Genomic DNA, 25,796 nt, shown 5'->3' with positions numbered 1-25,796 from the left:
CTTTAAGCAAGTATTTTAGCTCCAAAAAAGCATTTTCTACTCAAGCAATTATTTGCAGAGTCAATTTTTCTGAATTGCACTGCATTTAAAATCTGTCTTTCCCAGCTCTGCTGCCTGTCTTGGTTATTTTCCAGTTTTTTTACCTCCCCGTTTCCTTTTACCAAAACATCAAACTACCAATTTACAACACAATTACTCTGATCTGTCGGTTTCCCCGCTGTCTCTTTGTCCAACTCTCCGCCACCTGTCCTCATCCCTGCGGCCGCACTTTTCAGGCCTGCGTCACCAGCCCAAATCTAATTACAGTTTAATATGCGACATAGAGAATGGCCTTATTATGCCGTAATGATGGGGCATAGTTTGGCCTCCCATCACGACGACAAGCATTTTAATAGTTTCGCCGCCTCTCCCGCATAAACGCGCTGTTTGCCGCCTGATATTCTCTCACAAGCTCCAGTCATTACATTTACATTCACACCATCACGAGCCCACGTGCTGCCGGAGCAACTGAGTCAAACACATCTCAATAGGTCAATGTTATGCGTTGCTAATGCAAGCGATTCCTAGCGCCTGACAGCACTGATGTATCCAGGGCTCGGTATTGAACCTCAGTACTTTACTTTTCAGCTGAAATGTGTCTGCGCCACTAACTATCAACAACTGTCAAGTGCCAAAACCCAGGACTGAATTAGATTCATAGTCTTGTTTACTTGTGCTTCAGGAAGATATTTACTGATCATAATTTTGAATTAATAATACTCAAACATGGTGACCTCACAAGTATTCATTAGAACTCAACAAACAACGCATACGATTGACATTTTGTCAGTCGTATGCGTTGTATCAGTCACATGGAAGTACACCCCTACATTTATCTGGAGTTTCAGATTAGGTGCCAAAAATCAGAACCTTTCCTCGGGAATGACAGGTGAAAACTTGTCTTACTGAAACCTCATAGACCACCTAAAGTATGCCGTTGTCTTTGCTACTGAAATGTGTGCTGTCATTATGCCAGGATTTGAAGGGCTCTCCAAGGCTTTCAGATAAATGGGGGTGGGTGCCAATGAATCTGGCAAGCGAAGTGAAAGGTCTCCAAATGACGTGAAAGAACTTATTCAACCATGAGGAAAATCATCTGCAAGTAGATTTTAAGTGACTTGCTGCTTTCAGGGCGAACAAAGACCGTGTAACTCGAGAGGAAGCCTGCAAGAACCCCAAAATGCAACTGTTGGTGTCAAAGCGCATGCACAAATTTGAATGCTACTGGATGTGTGCAATACAAAAAAGCGTTTGCATAACGAACATAAACTCAGAAAAACATTTCTTCAATAAGCATATTGGCAAAGACCAATGCTCTCTGGACGGGTGAATCACGACAGAGTTGCTTAGCCGTAGTAACGGTGGACACGTTAGATGTAGGCCGAAGACAGCTTTTCAGGAGAAGAATGTCAAATCAATGTGAGTAATGGTGTAAAAATGTTGTAGTTTGAGGCCACTTCGCCGCCTTAGGGACTGGCCTCCTTGCCATCCTCGATTCAACTATGGGTGTGAATGTTGAATCAGAAGTGGACCTTTCGACATGATAACAGCTCACAGCGCAAAAAGCAAATCCAAATGAGGAATGACTCAAAATGAAGAAATGGGGGGTTATGGAACGGCCTAGTGAACGCCCAGATTTGAGTCCCGCTGAAAAGTTGCGGGAGGGTTGGAAAAAGGAAGTAAATGGAAGAAAATCTTCTTGCGATTGAAGGAATTTTGATGGACGACTATGTAAATCCACTGCAATCTAAAGGGGGTAGTCCTAGCTTCCGAGGCCATACTTTTTACATATTTAATCAATTTTCTTTGTGGTGTTGTTCTTGTAGGCTACATCACCTTTAATGCTTTCAAATATGTGAAGAAAGCTACAATTTCTATGAATGCAAAACGCAGAGAAACAGCAAAAACAAGCAGACGCATGTCTAGTGTTAACCCACCTTTGCGGGCGGTCTTGATGCTGACAGGCTGGAACCCCCCGTTGAGGGCGGAGGAATCGATGATGTCGGAGCTGAAGTCCCGGTGGTTCTTCCTGTAGATGAAGAGCGCCACGACGACGGAGATAACCAGGCACATGATCACCGCTATGACAATACCCACATAGAGCGCCACGTCATCTGTACTGGGGGCCACTGGAAGAGGAGGAGGAGGAGGAGTGGGCGAAGAGAGACAGAACAGAGATAGAAAATTATTCCTTTAAAATCTCATAAGTTTACATCAATAGCATTAAGCTTTCTGTCTCGGCGTGCAGGAGCTTTGATGAAGCCATTATCAGCAGACTCATATCCTGGTTTTACGATTGAGCCGGATATTAATAACCATCTACTGGGAAATAAATGCACACACAGTATATCTCCTAGCTTTTTTTTCCCATTGTAGTTAATGACGACCTGCTGTGGGAAATAGTCTCGTGTGTACAGTAAAAGGCACAGACACTTCTTGGTCACAGAGAAACACATTCAAGATTGTCATTGTACATAAATATTAACAATGACCAGTCATGTTACAAACCCTAAGAAGTCATCCTAGGTTGTGTGTAGAGAGGTAACTGTATGCAAGGCATAAGGCATCATTGAGATATTCATAAACAAGGGGGAGATATAAAGCAAACACACTCCGCAGAAACAGCACAATTACCGAAGACTGGCTGCTCCAGAGCAACCCAGTGACACACTGATCTCAGCTCAGAAGCAAGATCAAAAGTTCTGAACACGGAGATATACATGTTTTCATCTTCAAATTGCCGTGCTCCGCGCTGGAGTTCAGAGTCTGTCTCCGTCTTTGTTCTTACACACTGCAGATAAGATCGAGACATAGCTTGCATTGCTCGAACCGTCTTTCATCTCCGTCTCCCTCCCAGAGTCTATCCGTCCACCTTCCAGCTGGAGAAAACCTCTGTGATTAGCGGGCCTGGTATGGATATATGCGGCTGTTGGAAACCCCGGACTCAGACAGGCACTCATTACAGATCAGACCTTCTAATGGATGCCTACTGACAGTCTGAACTCTCTGTGGTGCTTGAGAAGGAATGTCCTTCACTGTCACCAAGTTGACAAATGGAGAGAAAACTCTTCTTTAGAGGCAGGGGGCATGTGGGAGCCTGCGCCCGTGCATTGCTCAGCATATGAATGTGCACTGTACCTGTCAGGGGGCTGTCCAAAAACTCAAACACCAAAGCACATAAATGCATACTTATTAATAGGAGAACAAATGCATGATGATAAGGGAGATGCTCCATGTGTTTGGAATGAGTATGTAAATGGCACCAGAATCTGCACCAGTAGATGGCAGTATCACCCATAAATCCATACAGGGCGCTGAGAGCACGCGCATGATGGCTGAGCGTTTGTGTAAATTAGCCTTATGTGTCTCGGGGATACAGATGGCACTCAGTCTGTGTGTCTTGTGTTCTCTTTCACGAAGGAGGATAAGGGAGTTGAGGGAGATGGAAGCAAGAGCAGGGGGCTTGTGAAAGTCATACATTTCGTGTCATTTTCATCACGTACTCGCTCTATTTGAGAACTGTTTTTCTCTAGTTATGACTTGATGTTCTTTGCTATGTATAAATAGGATTTAGATTTAATTATGCAATTGAACATAGTAAGACATCCATGCCCTTTCACCTGCAGTATAAACAGGAAATAAACAAGTAGATATTTTTAGCTTAACTCTTACTGCATAAGGGGGCAACGGAGTTCCTTCCAAAGACTTTACTTCTCTCAGTTCCTGGCATACTGTACGTGTCCCGGCCATCAATATTCAGCCTGAGACACTACATTAAAGATACGCCCTGCTATATGTTAGGTCTTTAATCCTTCCTCTTGCACAGATAGAAAACAGAGCAGGGAGCCAATGATGAAAGTCTGAAAATGTAATTTCACTGTGTTCCCTTCTGCCAAGCTTCCCCGCAGTTATTTAACATATATCCCCTCACTCGAACAATCTCCCAACCCCGGCTTTGATGATAAAGGCAGCAACCTGCTAAGTGTACGCATTAAAATGTATCACTTAGATTAATACATCCCTTTGAACACGAGCCATTGTTGGAAAAGGGAGAAGTACAAGAAATGAAAATGAAAGGGATTATTGAACACTCCATCCCGCGCCCGTGTGAGGAAGCGGAAGATTTGCAGAGGGAGGGCGAGATGCAGAGTCAGAGAATAATTGAGAAATATACAGCACGGCGCAAAAATATTCTGGGTGCTTTCAATGTTTGGAGTCTCGTCTTGTCTGTTACACCGCGAGGAGAGGCGCCGGATCAGTCCCGAATTCAATCTGCATCGTGATAACCAGCACAAAACATACAGCTGGAGTCGCAAAGAACCATCTTCAGCGACAAGGAGAACAAGGAGTCCTGCAGGAAAGGTTTCAAGAGTCCTTCTGGGATTACAAGGAAGACGGAAACATTAAAGCTGCTGAAATTTCGATTTAGGGTTTTTCTGTTTACTGCGCTATGCACAAGACTTCATTTACTTTTAGTGCCTTTTTTTTTGCGAGAAATAGCAAGTTAAATAAAACACAATGCCTGAGCTGTTGCAAAACGGGTGAAGTTCATGAAGCGTAATGGTGCAAGTGGTTACCAGCAGCATGGTTATGAACGGGTAGGCGACTAACACACGGACACATGAGAAAGGACACATCAGCGATTAAAAAAATTGGAAGGTTGGGGGACCTGTCAGCGAAAAATCTGAATAGCAATGATAACAAACATGTTTTCATTTTGTTTTGTTTTGTGCTTTCAGTGCAACAAAATCACCAATTGTAAAAGGTTGCTGTTCATATGAATTATCTGACTGCAAATTCAGATTGTGCAAAACCCAACAAAATAAATAAAGAATGAATTGAATGACAAAAACAGACATGAGAATGAAGATAGAAATAATGCAAAAATAAATTAAATATAAAAATAATAATAACTCACATGTGTTCCCCAAATCACTCCTGCCTTTTGCATCAGAGGACTTCTGATATAAGGAACCTTGAAGAGAGGAGGGATTGTGGATGGGTGGGAGAACAGGGGAGGTAAGGGGTGCGGGTGAGGGTGGGAGGGGAGGGGAGGGCGAGGGGAGAGGGATGATGAAAATCAAATTTCCCAACAGAAAAACAAACTCAACAAATGAGACAGCAACAAACTCATGAGCGCGAGTGATGACACACGGGAGAGATCTTTCTTGATTTGGCCCCTCCCCTCCATATCTCTGTATAGAGTATGGAGATGGATGAGGGGAGCAGGCGGAACATGGAGGTTCTGTAAGGGAGTGGCGTGATCCATCAACGGGGCTTAGTGCCTCAGCGGCAGCAGCAGGACTGATGCTGGCAGGTGAGGGGAGTGGAGGGGCTGATAAAGTGTGAGCTCCAGCAGAGTCAATAGAACCTACAGCCTTGCATCTGTCACTGGAAGCTGGATGGAGAGGGTAGTGCACGAGATAAAAGAAACGATTATGTCTGGAAAGGAGGAAATGGAAGAAGGCTGAAGGAAGGACAGTGATTTGGAGAGTTAAAAATAAATAAATATATATATATATATATATATATATATATATATAAAATCTTCAGCACAGATTGTTTTTGGCCCCAGCTGGGTCTTTGCTTGTCTTTGTTGTGGCTGGATTATAAGCTGAAATGAAGTGGAAAGCAGACTAGAATGGCAGCCAGGGGTAGTGCACAAGAGCACATAATATTCGGTCTCCCTGGGACATCCATAAACAACTATACAAACAATGAAGTCCTTATTGGAAAGGGAGAGAGCCACAGGCAGACAAGTGGACTGACAGGAAAATCAATGGCTTGATAGATGGGGCTGGTGTGTATATGTAATCAGGCAACCGGGATGCCGGGTTGGAGGAGGGGGAAGGTGGCTGTTTGGGTCACTCTAACTGATGGCCCATTTGAACCCATCCTGTAGAGTTTCTATTCTTCCCGACTGAGTCTACGATATAGCCAGAGTAAAAGCATGCTTCAGTGCGTGGGATACAAAGGAAACCTCAGACCCCCAGACAGACAAAGATTAGTCTTCTCTGACAACACAGAGTTGGGAAGGAAGAGGGGATGATGGTACAGGAAATCATCTTCTGTGTTTTAACCATTACTCCCCTGAATATGACAAATTTCCAACTTACAAGGGAGAAAACACTGTAATTTGTCAAAACTCATCATATTTGAAGAGCTAAAGATGAACTTTTGGTTTCCTTTTACTTCTTTGTGAGAAACCTATTTCGAATAAAAGTCGAATGCCTTTATTTAGATTTGATCAAGACTTTCAAACCTCACATAAACATTATGTTTCTGGAAGGAGGAAGTGAAGCGAGGAGTCACGATTGCTCAGTCTCTGGTGTTTGATAGCAATAAAGCATGTGCCCTCGCTGGAGTCTGCGTTCCCCTTTCTCTCGATCAATATGTCAAGAAAATGTCATGTCTGAGAGCAGGGTTACCAAAGGCTCGGAAAACAACATCAGAATCAAGGAGGACACACCGCAAAGGGAGCGCACAACAGAGATCTAGACAGCAGCCGCTGAAAACTATACGTGTGTTACGAGTTGGGAAGTTCCCTCTAAACACACAGAGTGCAACCTTTCTAGATCAATTTGAAGATATTTAACTTTGTTAAATCCAACCCACCCAAATGCCTTGACACTCCAAATGTGATAAACAAGCCTCAAAGTAAATTATAACCCAACTCATACCTTTTTGACTCGGGTCAGTTGTGTTTTTACAATGTGCAGCAACGGATGCAGAGCATCAGAAGTTCTATTTCAAGCTCTGCTTGTATCAAATTCCTTTGGTGGATTTCTGTGATGGACTGCAATTGAAACGATTTAAATAAATTCAAACAACGGAAAATAAGATCAAGCTGCAACGGAATCCACAGACACATGTTTGCTCAGATCCCAGCCCTGCACTGGAGGGAGCGGATCAGCGGCGCGAGGTGAGTTCAGATTGCACACAACTCCCATTCCCAATCATATTTGCCATAACGTGAGCTTTTAGATAATGGGCCGTTCTCCTAAATGCTTGTGGAAATGGTCATTAGCATTGACATAAGTGGCTTCACCCTCTTAGCTTCCAAAAAAATCAATCCTGAAATGATCCTAAATCCATATCATTATGGCTTTATATTCTCTGCAAACTGGCCATCAATCCACCAAGAACTAATGCTTTCGGGATAGGCTGAGCTGCAAAGGGCATGCAGAAGGGCAGGGAAGTGTGGGGTGGACATATGTTGTTGCCGCAGAGAGAAATAAAATAAGACAAATAAGAGTAAGTCGTTTTTTTTTTTTTCTTGATGTTCCTCTATGCGGTCACACAACAGCACAATCAACATACCCAAAGCAACACCATCAGAGTTAAGTGTCTATATGGGTCCACACCACAGAGTGTCAACACTAATCAGTGTTAGTTTCTCCCAACACTAGTGGATAGTGTTAGATATCAACGTTCTCATAGTGCCAGTTTCACATATTACATGTAAAATAAACTGATGAAATAAAGAGGCCATGATATGCTTAAAATGTTTATTTAAAAATGCACGGAACAACACATTAAACACCACTTTCCAGATACTTTGTTCCCAAACATCAGGGAAAATGAGAGAGAATTAGTCCTGGAGCTCCTAGGGCAGGTGTCGTGTTGAACTGTCTCCAGTCTCCATGCAAGATTGGCCTCTGGGTCATCAGCCTCAGGGCAGACTTCCAGCTTAAAGAAACACATACAAACACAAACAAACACACAAAAATAGGTTGAATTAAAAGAGAAATGCGGTCAAATGACTAATACGGAGTCACTTCATGTGAACCACCAAACAGACAGCGAGTGGTTCCACAGCAGTACCAGGATACAGCAGCCTGCAGCGGTGCAGTAATGTTGTACCCAGTTAACTTTACCACCGCTCGCTGTCTTGTTGGTCTCCATCAACTTTACCAATATTTTACTGGGGAAGTCAGAAAGTTCTCAAATAATGCGTCTACAGTTCCCCGTAGGATATTTGGAACTCTTGCTTTTTTCTAGTGTATAACGGCACTGATTGTGCTGGGCCCGCCGACCTCACAGGGTTTAGGTAGGGTCAAACAGAAAGCTATGCTAACACCACCGCACTTATACAGACTTTGTCTACTTGGTCGCCGTCTCTAACTGTTAGATTAACTACTGTTTCTGCTATCAGCTGTAACAATTGAAATAGCCTACTTATGTCAACTGTGTAATTGTACATGAATTAACATTTACTGACTTTAGCATAGGTGTAAACTCGAATGTTAGCGTTAGCTTGTTGTCTGGACACAGCGCTATACGGGTCAATATTTACATCAAACATAACATTATACGCAAAGTAATTCATATTTACTCACCACACAGTGTTTTCTCATCAGTGAAAATCAGTCGCTAGTTCTCGGGATGACTGTCCAGGTTTTCGTATAATAAATGGGCGGGGCAATAAATGAACACCTGAGGTATCACACCCAGGTTCGGAGGTCGTCGCAGAAATTGAGAGAGTTAAATGTGTTGCCCTGACACTTGCATTGTTAATCCACAAACACTCAATTTTAACACCAACTTATTGTCCTAAGAGAGTTGTATATAACACATTTAACTCTACAAAGAGTAGAATTAACTCTACTCTTGCCAAACTTTCGCCAACACTATGATTTTAACTCCACAGCATTTGCTGTACACTAATCACTGAGCATTGAAGCCATAGTTTTCTGTCCTCAGTATGGTATGTATTTGCTTTGGACAGAGGAATGCAGATCCATTAGCCAGCTGCATCTAAAGATGCATATTGATTGCCACTGTGAGGTCAATTGAAACCTTAACCAAATCACATCAGCGTCATGCAGCAGGTAGCAGTTTACAGTGCTATGGCGCAGGAAGAGCTCAGATGGGCCGCACACAGCAGTTGCCAGCTGTATCAAATTCAAAACGTCTAGCAGCCGAGCCTCCGTTATATCATTAGTGTCACAATCGCCATCTGCAATAGGTTATACGAACGATGGAGGCATTTGTGACAGTGAGTGGGTCTAACACCTTCCAGGATGTTTATTGGAGAGGAGTTTTATTAAACCGGACGCAGAGTTTAATTCGGTTACCGCGCGGCGTTCGCAGTGCTCTCTCGTCGTCTTTCTCGTGTGGTCGTCGTCACAGAAAGGAAAGCAAAGATAGCATAGCAGATAAAGATTGCGGTATTGAATACTTTACCATGTGACAACCTAACACCATGGTAAACACATGCAACAGAGCAGCTGCAACATGGTTCCAATCCGTGTGGTTCTTTTTCGAAACTTACTGGAAGAAAGAGGAGCAGAAAACAATTCACTGCCTGCAGGAAAATATCTGGCTGCACCACAAACTGGCTTTGGATGTTTGTTTTTTTACGTTAGCAACAAAACAGCAAAGCCAATGAAATAAAAAAGCTGGTGCATCCTGGTTCCGTGTACTTTGAAGTTACTGTAACACTAAATAATTCTGTACAACACTTGCCCACTTCCCAGTGCGTGTTGCCAAGGATTTACACTTGTGACACTTAGTGGTCTTATGTGTCCTCTCATTGGACTTAAAGGATCCAGACTGTTTAAATCAAGGTAGTAATCAAAGCAGCTTAGTAGCTGTGTTCTCCCGAATGCTTAGCCTGTGACAAGGATAATTATAATTAGGAGTGCTTCCTTGTGTGGTATTCTTTTTAACATGAATTGCAGCAGAGTTGAAGCAAGAAAAGCGAAGATTCAGATTTTAAATCACTTTCATCTGAAATATTTTGATAGTCATGTAAAAATAAAGAAAAACAGATCAAGCACAGAAAGACAGAAAGGTGTCTTCTTACTTTTTTTTCCCTGTATGAGTGAAGTGAAACAGACTGAGTGAGAGACAGGGCGAGAGTGTCATGTGAGGATGTGAAACACAGCGTGGCGATGAAAGAGCACAGTGAGTCTTCCTGGTCAAAGGGTGAAGAGATTTCTTTGGTCGGCAGGTCAGAGAGAGTAGCAGAGGATTAGTCGGGTACTCACTCTGCATGCACAGCCCATCGGTGCAGTTCTTGGACTGGAGCACCATGCCCTCACAGTCCTTTCCACCGTTTTTGGGTGCCGGGGCGCTGCATTCTCTCCTCCTCCAGTGGGTGCACTCTGTCCCACAGGTGGACCACTTACTCCACTCTGTCCACACGCCATCCACTATCACGACACAACAGACAGGACAAGACGAGGGTCGAGTGAATGACATGGCAAATGAGAAGACGGGGACAAATGAGCGCGCGAGGAGTGGGTGAGCGGAGACGTGATCGAGACAGCGGGAATATGTGGGAGAGAGACACACACGTGTAAGCGCGGAGGCACAAACAGAGTGAAATATGCAAGCACAGAGTTGCATCATATTTTATACATTTACTTTTTGTGCACCCAAACCCTTTCCACCTACTAATAAGTGGGTGTACTGTAATTTCTTTTTTCTTGTTTTTCCCCCCATACCTGGGCAGAGAGGATTACACGGCAACTTCTGGATGGCTAGCCCTTCGCACACGGCGCCGCCGTTGAGTGGTGCCGGGTTGGTGCAGCTGCGCGTGCGTTTCTGGTAACCACGGCCACAGCGGCTATTACACACCGACCACTCCGTCCAAGTCGACCATCCGCCATTCACTGCAATCCATCCATAACAAAACATGTTAATACACCATTTAGACCGATTCCTGTCTTTATTTCTCAAACCTTTCATAAATAGGATCATATAGGACTAAACTTACAATAAGACGGTATAAAAGGTTAGAACACCCATGAAATGTACAGATTAAGTAAAATATATAGCATCTATGCCACAAAATTTTAAATACAAATGCAGTAGCAGTATCAGGAGACACAATAATAACATCTGAATTCCGCTGGGTTTGTCCTCAGCGATCAATACATCATTAACATCTCCAGTTACAGTCACGTGCCCCGTTGTGAAACGTGTACATGCTGTGCATTTGTTTTGGGGTTTTTTTTGCATCCTGACCCTGACATCTCAGGTCGTTACTTTGCGGCGCAGCCAGACAGTAAATTCTGGTCAGATTGCTGCATTTTCCATTCACTGATTCCTCCTAATGCCTCTCTTCCCTCTCTCATCCATCTCTGTCAGCGACTAAATCCAGTGCAGAGTGACACCAGAGCTTGTGGCTGAGAACAAGTCTGTGGCATTTGAGATGGTGGAGCGGGGGGGAGGGGCGGGGGACCCCTCCGGAGCCTCCGACTTTCGAATGTGACGTGCCTGTGAGTGAAGTCCAAAATATTGGACTCTGGGGGAAGAGCGCCAAAGCCCCACATTTCTTCACTGTCTGCCTTCTTTCCTCTGTAGATTAAGGCTCTATCTTCTCTCTCCCCCCTTTTTCCCCCTCTCAGTCTTCTGTTCCAACCCCCTTTTTGTTGTTATCAACTTATGCTCCTGTTTTCAGCGTCCTTGATGTGGGTTGAAAAACACACTGCCTAGTCTTCTGAATTTTTTTCGTTGCCGCTACGAGACGCACTGCCTCCCTTATCCTCTGGGTTTTCTCACAGTGCTGTCTTTGTGGGGGAGTATGTACGCATTCCCATACAGCAAACAGTACATGAATGCGGGAGAATCTCATTTTGAAATAGGAAACTATGAGCTGACCCTTTTTTTTGTGTTGTTGTTGTTGTCACTTAGTTCTGATCGAGTGCTTCAGTGAAAGCTTTGCAAAGAGTCTCGTTCTTGGAATCTCCTCTCTTGCGTTTCGCCCTTACATTGATCCCCCAGCTGGTTACATTATTCCCATTATTAGGGATGAGGAAATTATAGATTTGAAACTTAACCCTGGTGACAGGATCGGTTTCAAGAAACTGCTCACTTTTGTATCGTGCGCGAGTGTGCATCCGCACTTGTGCACTTTTGTCTTTTTATTCAGCACTCTGAGGCGCACTGTACAGGATGTACAAAACAAGTGTACATAAATTCGGTATGCATTGTCTGAAACTGAGATTTTGATGTTCCCCAATTCCCAGAGGTAAATCTGCTGTATCGTGATGAGCTCTATCAAGCAAAAGATGAACTCGGCTGGCCTCGGTTAAATGAGCTATCAAGCCGGTAGTCATTTCACACAGACAAAAAAAAACTAAAAGTGTCTCAAGTTCAAATGAGCATCTGCTTCATGTGTCATTTGTTCTGTCTTGAGCAGCCTCCAGCAGGCGTTGAAGTTTAGCTTCACAGCCGCGCTGTGCAATAACCGTCACGTTAGCTGATGTTAGGGAGACAGTGGGTAAGTCTGTGTGAAACCACGGCGGGGGTCTCTTTAAGTAGGGCTCAGCCACATCAGCACCTCTGTCTCAGTTCAGAAATTCACAAATCTTCCATTCCTTGCACACCTTCTGGCGGAAACAACCTGAGTGAATGTTACACGCTGCGGGATAGAGAGGGATTTGCTTTATTCGGAGTCGCTTTTATTTTGAGTTCGGATGACCTCTTAAAGGAATTCAACACTTTTCCTCTTCACCAGCGCCGTGACTCAACGAAAAAATGCTACGCGACTAGAAAGCAGGGGGGGATATTGGATGGTTTAAACTGACTTATTATGAGCTTGTCAGTCACCTTTACAAAAATGCCCACTCATTATATACAGTCAGATTTTGCACATTATCCTGTACAGTTGTGAGTATGTCAGTAGAATCAGAAGTATTCACAATTTGCAGAGGATGGTTACATTAAATCGTAGCTGAGTTTGAAGTGTGGAGAGTGTTAAGAGTGACTAACGCTGAGCTGGAGGAGTTATAAAGTTTGATGGCCACAGGCAGGAATGATCTCCTGTGGCGTTCTGTGGTGCATTTTGGTTGGATAAATCTACTTCTCTACAATATCAGAACACATTCTCTGTACAGTTAAAGTTCACCGGATTTCACTTGTATATCTTCTGTCTGGGACTGGGAAAGCATTTCACATCTCTGTATGTTCATTAACATAATGCGGAAGTGGCGTTAAACTCGCCTTGAATCAGTGAATCTTCCAAACAAGCCTGATTGGCTGATTATAGTGAGAGTCGTTTACTGTGTTGTTAAGGATAAGGCGATACATTACCATAGACAATAACAGTGGCAGTGGTGCTGCGTCTCTTGGCCACAATGTTCTTCGCCACACACGTGTAGTTGGCGGAGTCGGAGAGGCGGGCCTGCTTAATGATCAGGTTGTGATCGATGGTGATGTAGAAGTTCCTGTCGTCCGCGGGATCAATAACCTCCTCGTTCTTTAACCACTCCACCTGAGAAGAAAACAAAGAGAAGAAAACATCAAAAAAAATGCCCGCTTGGAGACAAAGAAAATAAAAAAGGGCTTTAAAAGGAAGAGGCGATTCAAGACAGGCTGACCTCATTACTGTAAAGTGTCGAAAAAAATCAGAGAGAAGTGTTTAAACAGCCGTTTTCTGGTGTCTGTCGAACCTCTCTTACAGCACAGCTGTTTACGTCTCTGAGGTCCTGCTACAAAAACTCAATAGCTATCGTGCTCTTTTTATTCTCCCCCTAGAACAAAGCACTATAGCAACAGCGGCACTGTCAAACAGCAGGGAAAAGAAAACCCTCCACAATTCCTAAAGATGAGAGTCTGCCTGACCTTTTTCTTATGAGTTTCATTTCTCCAAATGATACCGATATTGAACTCCTGGCGCAGTTGCAGAACAAGGGATCATTTGGAGCCGTTATTTGGCTGCAGTTCACCGAGATCCCCTTCCCTCTTCAAGAGGAGTAAAGGTTTAGCGTTTTGAAAAGAATAACATGTGCTGCCTCGCACTCCGCGGCCACTTTGATTCAAAAGTATTTCCTGGTTCTCTGGTTTTCTTCAAAGAAACTGTCCACTGATGAGGAGGCCTGGCAAACAGCTAACTTCCTGTGTATTGTGATAGCCCACGAGGAGCAGGGGCCTGATAAGAGATAAGACACCAAGGAGCAGCACAGGCAAAGATAAGCGGGATGTTTATAAAGGCTCTTTCTCTTGAGAGATAAAGTATCTCAAAAAGTGGGGCAATAACCCGATATGAGTCCTGCCAAGACAAAACAGTCACTGTTGTTGCTGGATTTCTAAGGAAACAACACAGAAACCGCATGTAGTGCTGCAGATACGTAAGACACATCAGCCATTGTTATAACACCAGCGCTGTTAGAACTTTCTCAAAAGGAAAGATGGACCGATTGTGACATGCACTGGGTTATATGCATCAACAGCTTCACTCCGTGTTAGCTGGAGACGACAGATATCAAAGATGCCATCAGCATCACACCTCTGCAAAGCTGCCAGCTCCCCTATCCAGTGGGAGCACACTGGAGAGGCTGAGAAGAAAATATTTTCAATACTTCACCGCACAATTATTTCACTCTCTTTCAAATCAGCGCATACAACACTTACATCATACAGCTCATAAGGCGCCTGGCGCTGCGTGCATTTGAACAAACGCCGCATGCAAACTTAATATCAGCAGGGCTTTACTGTGGATCTCTATAAGCTTCATGTATATTATCTGCTGATTTGGTGCTTATGAGAGATTTCCTTCATAAACATGTATCAGCTGAATCAATTTCATGCAGCCAGGAGGCATATGACTCCATCGCTAGTTGTCTGCTAAGCGAAACGAAAGCTTTCTCTCAGTGCAACGAAGTGTAGCATGACGTACATCGCAATGTATAGAAGATAAACTGCATCTGGCTGTATGTTTTTATATTAATGCACCGATGATTTCATTTGATTCATGTCTAGACGCTTAATGAAAGCAGCATTACCGTCGCACAGTTCAGCTGCAGAATGAGGATGCAAGAAATCAAATCTGTGTTAGCAGCAGGTGTGGATGAATTACTGGAAGTACTGACTGTGTTATGAACGGTGATTCTTTGGTGTCAGAAAGACAAAAGCAAATAACACTTTAACAGCTTCAGTTTTTAAAAAAAAAAAAAACATACCCACACATGATACGTGAACATATACTGCATAATTAGTTGTTTCGGTGTTGTGCTACTGGCGTCCGCTTTAATTTTATAGCCACTGCTCTGTTTTGACACCCTGCTGCGGTGGCAGTTAGACATCTGTCACGACTTTCAGATTTAGAGCGACACACGAAAGGATTCGACAATAAAGCGACTTGCAGCTATAATTTACAAAGTGCCGTTTTTTACACGCACATAAAAATGGGGTAAATAAGCCCACGTTTTCCTTGATCCCACTGTAATGAAAGCAATAGATAATAGATGTAATAGATGGCAGGAGGCTACAGCAATTTAACTGCGGGCGTCATTGTATTAATTTTTGTGCCACAACTGTGTCGCCATCAATCTTTAATAATAAATAAAACTGAAACATTCGACGAAAACTATCATAGAGAAGGAGCCCCACGTTCAGGGAACAAAGATTTGACAGTGATCTGATTGCCATTTTGTGCGTCTTTTGTTCGCATGCTGAAGAGTGAGGGAACACAAGTCTGGAATAAATTAAAATGAGATGATGCAAACTAGGGAAACAGAGGGTTTTGTTGACACGGAAAATGTTTTCGGTTTTAGCCCGTGCATCAGTGTGTGCGTAGCGCAGGTCATTAGGAAGTGAAAGGTCTCTTCTTAGAATGCCAGATTGACAGGTGATACAAAGAGGTGGTTATCCAATTTTGCACCAATCACAGAGGCAGCCTCTCCAAAACGTGCAGCGTTCAGATGTCAAGAGCACTTTTATATGAGAAGGTAATTAAAAATTGAACAAAAGAGCTTTTCAGTGCAGATGGAGGGGTGGGAGGGAGACAGAGTGACAAGGAATAGAAAGTAGAAACGTTTGTCAGAAGTGGGAACGTGTGCGAGCGAGCAAACGCGAGCAACAGTTTATTCTATAACGACTATAATTAGGACTCATTACAAAAAAAAAAAAAAAAAGAAAACTGGGATGAAAAGGTAAGCCAACGTCTTCACCAAACTTTTGGAGCGATCTCAGATGATTAAAATTCGGCAAAAGACTTCAGCTCGTGTCGCACTTGTCCAACTCCCTCTCATGCCAGCAGACTCAACACACGCACACACCAACCTCCACACGCGTGCAAACACACACGCGCGCGCACACACACTTGCAGCTCGTTAGCGCCTGATTGGCAGTGAAACATCCGGAGAGGTAATTGGCACATTTCTTGTCATTAACGAAAGGAAATTGCCACATGTCAGCTGTCATAAAGAGAAGCCTGTCTGGTCCGAGACAGCCAAGTGACAGAGAGAGGCAGCAGAGAGACGGCAAGATGGAAACTTAGACCTGGAGAGGGAGAGATGGAGACACAAGATGGATGAGTGAGACGGAGAGCAGGTGCACATGCGGGAGGGCAGTCACAAGTGTGCCAAAATATATATAATACATCATCGCTGAGAGGCAAGGACGGACAAGAAAGAATAAAGACGGGGGAATGGAGGGGGGGATGTTACAAACAGGTGACTTTGTTTTGAAGAGGTGAGGATTCTGAAGGAATGAGAAGGAAGAGATTTGACCAAGGAGAGAAAACCCAAATCAGGATATATTCAGTGGTGCTTTGAAAAAAGAATAAAGGCAGATTAAGAAGAGCAAATATAGCAAATATTCCAAAGTGGAAGAAATCCACAAAGATAACAATGATGAATCACAAGAGTTACAATATACACACTGAGTAAGACACAGGGCCTTAAGCAACGATGGACTACTTTTCCCATTTAAGGGAGTGGATCATCTTAAATTTCTTGACCAAATATATAAGTGGCAATTGTTTGAGGCTCAAGGCAAAATTTAGTTTTCAACAAGTCCCGCCCTATATTTGCACAGGAAGTCCAGGGGTCGTTAAGAATACGCATCCATTCTTCATAGAAATCGGGGTAGCAACAACGTTATCATCGCTGGCAACCACCAAGCTCCTTCTTCTTGAATTTAACTTAGCAGCCCAACTCTTCAATACGTTGTGAGAAGGGACACCCTACCCTGTCTGTGCTACTACCATATTTCCCATGCACCTCCTCTGGTGAGAAGATCTTGAAGATGAGGTTCTCATGTTGTCCACTTTCTCAGATCGTGCAGACTTTCGATTACCCAGTACAAGAAACCACCACAAAAGCCGTTCAATTTAAACTTTATGCACATTTACTCAAAGGGTTGAACACTTCTGTAACAACAGTTGTATCACTCATCCCCTTCTAGCTTAGGCCACATCTCTTATTTTATACAATTTGTGTAAAACAAAAATGTGCATTCTAGGTCTAATGCATATTCAAATTGCTATGGTCAGGTTCTAAAGACAGGAAATATCACTTAGGCAGTCTTAGCAGTCATTCACATAAACTAAATCAAACTAAAGCCGCATGGGGTCACCACTGATGATCTACTGTTTTCCAGAAAGAAGAATATTTAAATTTCCTATTTTTTACAGTCCAAATAACAGATTTTTGTGCAAGCAGTAAACACAAGGTGTACATATCATCATCACCTTGCAAAGACGATATGGTAAAGTCTGCATGTAGTTAATCGTGCAAACGTCCAGCAGACTTGGAGTCACTAATGCACAATGCTATTAGCTATTCAGTTTTAGCTTTGTATTTAGCCTCCACCAACAACTCCTGGGAGTTAACTTACCTCGAGCTGCTAAATGCTCCATTATGTTCATGCTGACGAAGGGGAGTGGCAAAGTTGCCCCCAAAATAATGAGTTTAAAGACGCTATTAGGTTCTGTGAGGTTGAAGCTTACTGCAATTTTCTTTTGGTTATCACTACAATCAACGCCTTTTCATACATACATATGAACCACTGTTGATATTAAAAAATAGAAATCTGAGCTGCCTTGACCCATATTTCTATCCTCAAACTAACTTTGCATATGGACAAGCACAACAAAAATATACCACTTGATTTGGCTCCAGGGAGGCTCTAACGTCTCTCAACTGCGTTTTGAATGAACCACCAACAGGGTTTGTGTCCTTTAAAGAATCCTTCTCTTGAGTTAGGGCCCAGGCTCAGTGGGCTCAGTGTCCTTCCACTGTAGCTCCTTCTCCCACTTGCAAAAACATAACTGGCTGCAGTCCCGACTGCGGCAGCGCCGTAGGAGTAGCCGTCGTGTGGGATGTTTCTGTGCTCTGCCAGGGTGTGCCAGCACAGCGCTAATTAGCCCAATACACAGAACACACTGTATACAATCCACTCACTTGTTAAGAACCAATGCAAAGCAAAACCATTCATTACTCATCGCTGTTGTGTCAGAAATAGAGTGTACAGCAGAGAGTGGGGGTGGAAAGGGGTGTGAAAGGAACGGTGAGAAAAAAAAATAAATGTTCCACAGCAACGTGTGAGACTCCTCAACAGAGAAGTCATTATGAGCTCTCCTGCTTCTCCACATGAAGTTTAACTATCTAGCCAGTGTAATGTATTCATCTCCCCTTTTATTCACAGCGTACAAACCGATTATTCAATCATTCACCAGCAGACAACAAGCCATATGCTCTGCATCTGCCTGCATGACAACTATGGAAATGTGCACTGTATAAATATTAACAAGGTAAAAAGGCACAAAGGTGCGATATCTTGAGATGTGATGCGAAGATGTGTGCGTGCGCTCCTGTGTTACCTGCTTGTGTCTATATCTGTATGGGCGCTGGAGACCGGAATGGGAGGAGGAGAAGGAGGTTAGGTAACAGAGGTGGAGCTGGAGTGGTTTACTACTGTAGGTGTCCGCACAAAAGACGGATCACTGAGACTCGAGCCAGGAGTAATGATCTCCTCCAGCTCAGTCCTGCCTTCAGCTCTCCACAGTCTGCTGAAGGAGAATATGCATTTCCTAAACTAGCTCCAGGGCTCGCCAGACACGGCTTTTTCTGTTTTCTTTTGCACAGCTCATTTGCCTCCTAAAATATGAAAATATGACACTCACTGCTTGGATTGCAAATGCAATAAAACTGGGGGGAGGGTGCATCTTTGACACACTTTTTTTATCTTTCACTTCCCGTGTTAGGGGGTTAAAAAATTATCGGTGCACACATCATCCCCAGTTCCGTGGAGTTGATCATTTTGTTGGCGGCGATGCGACCGCGTGGGATTTGTGCCATTATACTGTATATTTAGTTTTGCAGCCAAATTCCTTTTTTGATACATTCACTCGGATGTGGGTGGACAAGCACAAGCCGTCTGTTGGGAGGCACGGCACACCCATGCTGTTTTTATTTGAAATACGAAATAATAAACTAGCACAAGCCATTACTAAATCCCGAGCTTTACAAGTTTGATACACTCTCTGCGCGCGGTCGTTGGCCTCCCCGAGTCTCCGCTGGCCTTTAGAGAAGCTTAAATGATAACTCCAGCCGGGAAGAGGGTTTTTGTGCCTCAGTCGAGGTCAGAACTTGCCTGGTATACTGTTCAACCTTCAGGACAAACTGTCAAGTACAAACTGGAACAGATTCACAGTGCAAAGACCTCAAAGAAGATCATATTAAGTTGATAAAGAACACCCCAAAATGAGAACTGCCTCATTTTATTTTATGTTTTTTTTCTTGTGTCAATGGAAACAACCTGGTACCAAGCAATTCACCTTTCCTATATGATTCGTGTTTGCTTAGAGAAATGTGGTTTTATGCTGTTTTTGATATCCGTAAACAAATATTTACCTCAAGCGCCTGGGAAAAGCTGCGATGGAGGACGAGCCGTTTACTTGAAACACAATAAAATCGCATGGGAGTTTTCAGCACATAGAGCTGCTTGTCTCCCAGTAAACCTACGTAGATCGCTGGATGTGTTCCATTTGTTCCTATCACATATTAAATAATATTTCATTCTCTTTTCATATGTAAGAGGCCTTGTGGAGTGTATGCAAGGGGAACCTACTTGGGCATAAAGTTTTCCGTGTCAGCTCGACCCTTCTGAGGTAACGTTAGAAAGGGCAGTGACTCACACAGGAAAGCTGAGCTCACAAATGTGGGCCATTAAAGTAAATCACAGGCTTTTCACAGGACAGCTGCAATGATTGACAGGTGAGTGCCTGAAGGGCAATTTTTGGTTGGTTGCCACAGGGATTTGGCCTCCTGACACCTTCTCTCCCATGGGTAACCTTAATGAAAATGCACTTCCTGTTTCACTGGGCACCGGAGGGTTGTTACTCTTGACATTCCTGGCACCCCTCATAACTCGACTATGCGCAACTTTTACTGGGAAGAAGCACTCAGCTATTTTTTATTTTTTTTTTTTTTTGACAAGGTGACCTGATGAGCTGCCAGTCGCGGTATGCCTTCAAATGACCTATTAAGTGAGACTGGGCCTAAAATGAACTCTAATCAGTGACATTTACATGGATAATGGATCTTCATAAAGTGGCGCAGTCGAGGTATTTGAGGTAGGTACGTAGGGACATTTAGCAAGGAAATACAATTTATCTAGCATTCTAACAAAATCCGCTCTTCCGACTGGAGCCAAAGAACTGTGCATGAAATCTCGAATTTGGCTCCGGCTGCTGCCTGAGCTGTTTAAATTCATCTGGCTTAGTTTTCTCACTCCTCTGGATGAGTAAGTGCGAAGTAAAGATCTTTGTGTTTCTTGGCTTTCTTCTCAGTAAAGCCAACGGACTTAATCACGGCAGCGGGGCCCCTTCCCTGCAGAGCATCAATGACTCGTTACCCCTGATAACACGGCAGGACCCCGGCTGACTGAGGAGATGCCTGAATTAAAATCGCGCTTCCATGGAAACGGGCTCGGCGGCTCGCGGTGCCACGTCACCTCTGAACTCGCGTCTTTGTCTCCCGGCCGTGACAAGTGCCCCGAAAACGGAGACGGAGGGCATGGCAGAAGAAAGGGGACAATAAAGCCGCATTCTATTTTATGTGCCGGCCACATATTCTCAAGTATGAAAAGAGACCACTGTTGCTTGTGTAGAGGCCCTTCAGATGTTTAATGGAGGCATTCAAAGGGAAGGACCTGCACTGAGCTGATGGAAAGACCTCCATCCCCACCGTCACCTTTATTACTATGACTAGGTGCAGCACACGGCCAATAAGCCCATATAACAGTGAAACAGTGTGCAGCGCCTTTTCTGCCCCTTGTCTCTTCTTCCTAGAATAGCCACAGCAGTTCCATTTTCCTTCTGCTCTTGGTTAAGTATATATCAAAAATGCGTGGCTATGGAAACGTGTAACAGTGATTTCTAGGGAGCCTGTCGAGTGTCTAATTTATTCAGACCATGCAAGACTTTCAGATGACTGAATCCTTACGCTATTTCAGAAACCTCACTCGCTGTATTTCAGTCCTCCGTGGCCAAAGTTCCACTGGTAATGGTCGCAAGGAGAGCCAAAATAAACGCCTGCTGCTTGTTTTCTTTGCGTGTGTGTGAGTGTGTGTGTGTGTACTCTGCAAGTCAAGGACTAGCTGTACTTCAGGAATATTATGCATCAACTGTGAATAACGGGTCAAAAATGAGGGCCCGGGTACCTCAGATTGAATTTGGGAGTATCAAAACCACAAGTTGTTTGATGGGAACAGCTTCATATGATATTTATTTTTTTTTTTTGAGAACTTGCTGCATCATCATAGAAACAATCCAGACTATTCAGCATTATGTTTAGTTTTCGGGGCAACAGCCCCCGCAGAAAGCCAAGAAAAACTCAAACCCACTTAACCCGAATCAGAGGATGTCATTACCACGGTAAACCATCATGACAACTTATAATATAAATTATGTGAAAAGAGGGAAGACAGAACTCAAGACTGACACCGGCTCACATCAAACAGCACGCAGCTACTTTGTAACCGGAGATCAAAATGAATTATGACTGACTTTACTTTGATTCTGCAGAACGTGGGCTCCGCACCGCTGTGGATGTCTTCTACGCGTGTGGGGGTGCACTCAGGTAACTCACACTCTCAAACGGCTGAAACATTGTTTTTTGCATTACAGCTGATCTCAACAAAATGCCTATATGAAAACCCAAGGAAAAATAAACAGAATTGAACGTGGAGGCAGTGGACGGAAGATAGAGCATTGTGACGGTTCCCTGCACGCTTGGATAGCTTTGATCACCTCGTTACTCTACACACACGCCGGATGAAATGCCCAGTTCATGAAACTCTAATTCTGCTTTCAAAAGAGGAAGCAAAAAATTTCAGATTCCTCCTTTCTGCCATCTGGTCAGCCGGAATCACACTATTCCCTCTATAGGATGCATGAATAGTCTCTCAATGCTCAGCTGAGCTTTCTGGCGATGTGTTGCACATGTCCTTGCTCTGAAATGTGAAAAATGCAAATGAAACCGCGTGACAACGCAGCACATGTCTATGCCATGCCTTGTCCTTTTTATGAAAGAATAGCTTTTCCACACAGAGCAACGTCCATCACAAAGAGTCCATATGATTACACAAAAGTGCTCTAAGAGTATGGGTTTTACGGCTCAGCCACAGCCTGCCATCTTGCCAGCCTCTGGCTCACTGGGCAAAGGCCTGTAAAGGAACCACAGAGCGAACTGACAGCTCACTGGAGGCCTGACAACAACCCACTGAATCCAGCCCTGACAAACCATAACAGCCCTTCTCCTTCTGCCTTCAGCCTCTCTCATCCTCTCTATGCTTTTCTGTGTCTTGAGCGGGTGAAATATGACAGATCTTTCCTCCACAGCGGCTGCTACATATTTCTGCAGATTCATATGTAACCACAGACTTAGCCCATCTGCTTTTTTCCGAGGCTCTTTCTCTGGCGAGCTCGTGTGAGAAAGGGCCTGACAAACACAGATGAGAAAGCAGCATTCGGTTTTGTCCCTTTTTCCCCACTCAGGCAACTCATTTCAAGTTCAGAAAAAATGTAAAAATATCACGTGAAAAGGAACTGTTCTTTTTTTATTTAGCAGCCATGAGGTAAGTGTAAGTAACCAAGGGAGCTGGAAGTGTGCCTCTGAACAAACACAAGACTCAATTAGATCACAGAAGGAAAAGTAAGCAATTACAGTTTTTTTATCAGGATACAGATGGAATACCTTCAGCTGCAGCTGCATTTTGTGCAAAATACACAAAATCACAATTCCTCCTGCCACACCAATGAGAATCCTTTGAGGAAATACTGGCAGCTACAGCATTACACGTTGACTGCAGCGTGAAGAATCGGCTGAAGTTAACTCCTGAACAACAAACGGTTCATCCAAGTAGACAGAGTAACAGTTTCCAGATGGTTCAGTGCAACAAAAGTTGGGACAAAAGTTAATTACTGCTATTGCTTTACTATATCATATAAAGAATTCTGATATGTTTTATCTTCATTGTAGAACAGAACAGTTCAACTTAAAGGGGAACTACTGTTTTTTTACAACCTGGACCTTATTTCTGGCATAAAATACGATCGTTTACTCACCCATATAACTTTTGTGTCATTTGTGGTCAATCGGGAGATATTTACATCCGCGTATATCTATACAGTGGGAGAGAATGGGGCACCGAAATGCAGCCTCTAAAGCCTCGTCACGGGTGTGCACGGCACTCAAAAACGGCATCGTCCAGGTCAGAAGACATCATCCGGGTAAGAGGTAACTCCGGATTCAACGGGGAATAGCACTAGCATACGGTAACAAAATGTTGGTGAAATGAACGAGTTTCGCGGCAGATTATGCGTTATTTAGAGGCTGCGTTTTGGTGCCCCAGTCACTCCCACTATATGGATATACGCAGATCTAAATATCTCCCGATTGACTATAAATGACACAAAAGTTATATGGGTGAGTAAACGATCGTATTTTATGCCAGAAATAAGGTCCAGATTGTAAAAAACAGTAGTTCCCCTTTAATTTTGTTAGATAGATATCTGACTTGGTGTCGGGTGACCACACAAAAACACTGATTCCTTTACTACAAGCTGAAGATGCTAATGACGCTGACAAAATATCTCCTATTTACTCTCGGCGTACATCTGGATTGCCATGGCAACTCCTTATCTCAGAAAGCCTAGATGTGTCGTGATTGGCACCCAGCTGAGTCTTTAATCACCGCATGGAGCCAATCCAGCAATGAAAGAGACCTCAGACGGGCAGATTCGCCAATATTATATGGCTGTTAGAGAGACACTATCAGACTGAAGCCTGGCTTGTATGAAAAGAGTCTGCCAGTCCTAAACTTTCGTCCACTTAGCTTGTCAGCACTTTCAGCGGGGGATAAATGCTGTGCAGTTCCACTCACTTAACTCAGCTTTTCCAGGTCAATCACAAGCCTTTACAGACTTCAGCCCCTACCCCCTAACTCAGAAAAAAAAAAAAAAAAAGCACACCACAACCCATCAAACCCCGCTTTCAAACTCTATTTATGTTCCTGCAATCTCAACTGAGCCTTTGCTAATGCCGTTCTAACCGTGTTCTACTGTAGAGCAGGGAGGAAGTAAAGCAGGGAGGAGATACAGGCCGAGCTTTGGCAGCACGGGGACACAACTGGTTTTGTTCTTTTTTTCCCCTCAGCAGATAATTACAATTTCTTCTCCTCTAAATTGCAGTGACTGGATGATGCTCAGGAAGTATCCAGCGGACCTTAATAGCTCAGGCAGTGGTGAGAAATGTCCTCATCTGTGCGCTGAACTGTGTCAGATTTATTCACTGTTATTTTATTTCAACCTTTGAAATAGATAAAAAAATTTAAAAAACTGCAGCAAACTCTGCAATCAGCACACGGCTTTGACGTTTCTTTGAAGAACAGAAAAACAGAACCTTGCATTACCAAGTACATATGCTGTATACACCGATCAGGCATAACATTATGACCACCTTTCTAATATTGTGAAGGTCTACCTTGTGCCTCCAATACAGTTGTGACTCATCAGAGAATGGACATGGGCCTTCTGGTGGTGCCCTGTGGTGTCTGGCAACAGAATGTTGTTAGTGGGGGGCCTTTGGGTCCTATGGGTTGAGGAGAGGGACCTCTGTGGATCAGGCTTGTTCCAGTGCATCTCACAGATACGTGATCAGTTTGGGATCCAGTGAATTTGGAGGCCAGGTCAACAACTTGTGCTGTTCTTCATGTTTTTTGAGTTGTTCCTAAATCGTTTTTTGTGTGTGTGCCTGTGTCAGGCTGCATCCTGCTGGGGATGGCAGCTGCCATTAAGGAGTGCCTGGTCTAGTCTAGGTGGGTGGTACATGTCTAAGTAACATCCACATGAATGCCAGGTCCAAAAGTTTCCCAGCAGAACACTGAATAGTCACAAGATGGTCAATGTTATTCACTTCTCCTGTCAGTGGTTTTAATGTTTTGGCGGTATACAGTAGCATTGCGGGTGTTGGATATTTTTCAATCCATTACATATTTTAAAAACTGATGGTGACATTTCAGCTGAAACTGATACCAAAAAGTCAGTGAAAATCACATAAACCTCTTTTCAGAGAAGTCAGTTTATTGGATTTGAGGTGAGAGCTTTTGGCTGAGCTTATATGGGGTCACATTCTACGGGTAACACATCCATATTATCTTCAAATAATGCGGTTGTCCTAAGAACTGGAGAGCACCGGCTCAGTGAAATGTCTTTCCAGCCTTACCTCAGCAGCTGGGATGCCTTCGGGTGGTCGACATTGCAGCAACACTTCCTGTTCGAGCAACACTTCCTTCCCAAGGGGTTCCTGGTCAAATGTCTTCCTCAGATCTATAGACAACAGACAAAAGCACATTGTATTAATGAGCAGATATGAGAACATATATAGACCAGTCTATACTTAAACACTAAAAGAAAGTAAAAAAAAACTATGGTTTCTTCTACCTTTCCTCGTCTTCAGCACATAGATACATTGCTTGAAACAGACGGGAGGAAAGTAGTGAGAAGGGATCGCTTGCCC

The 25,796-nt window shown here is 43.6% G+C and overlaps 1 protein-coding gene across 1 annotated transcript in view; it reads right to left on the bottom strand.

Moving 5' to 3' along the window:
* Positions 1-25,796, bottom strand: part of unc5cb (unc-5 netrin receptor Cb) — a 109,374-nt gene that overhangs the window by 14,278 nt on the left and 69,300 nt on the right. Inside the window, exons 4-9 of the mRNA XM_084571652.1 lie at positions 25,503-25,606; positions 13,084-13,264; positions 10,491-10,658; positions 10,032-10,196; positions 4,958-5,014; positions 1,977-2,168 (exon numbers count right to left, since the gene is read on the bottom strand). Of these exons, the coding sequence (XP_084427778.1) occupies positions 1,977-2,168; positions 4,958-5,014; positions 10,032-10,196; positions 10,491-10,658; positions 13,084-13,264; positions 25,503-25,606 (867 nt within the window). The remainder of the gene's footprint in view (positions 1-1,976; positions 2,169-4,957; positions 5,015-10,031; positions 10,197-10,490; positions 10,659-13,083; positions 13,265-25,502; positions 25,607-25,796) is intronic.

This window comes from Chelon labrosus (genome assembly GCF_963514085.1).
Source record: "Chelon labrosus genome assembly, chromosome: 22".
Lineage (NCBI taxonomy): Eukaryota > Metazoa > Chordata > Actinopteri > Mugiliformes > Mugilidae > Chelon > Chelon labrosus.
This window is presented reverse-complemented; position numbering and strand designations above follow the sequence as displayed.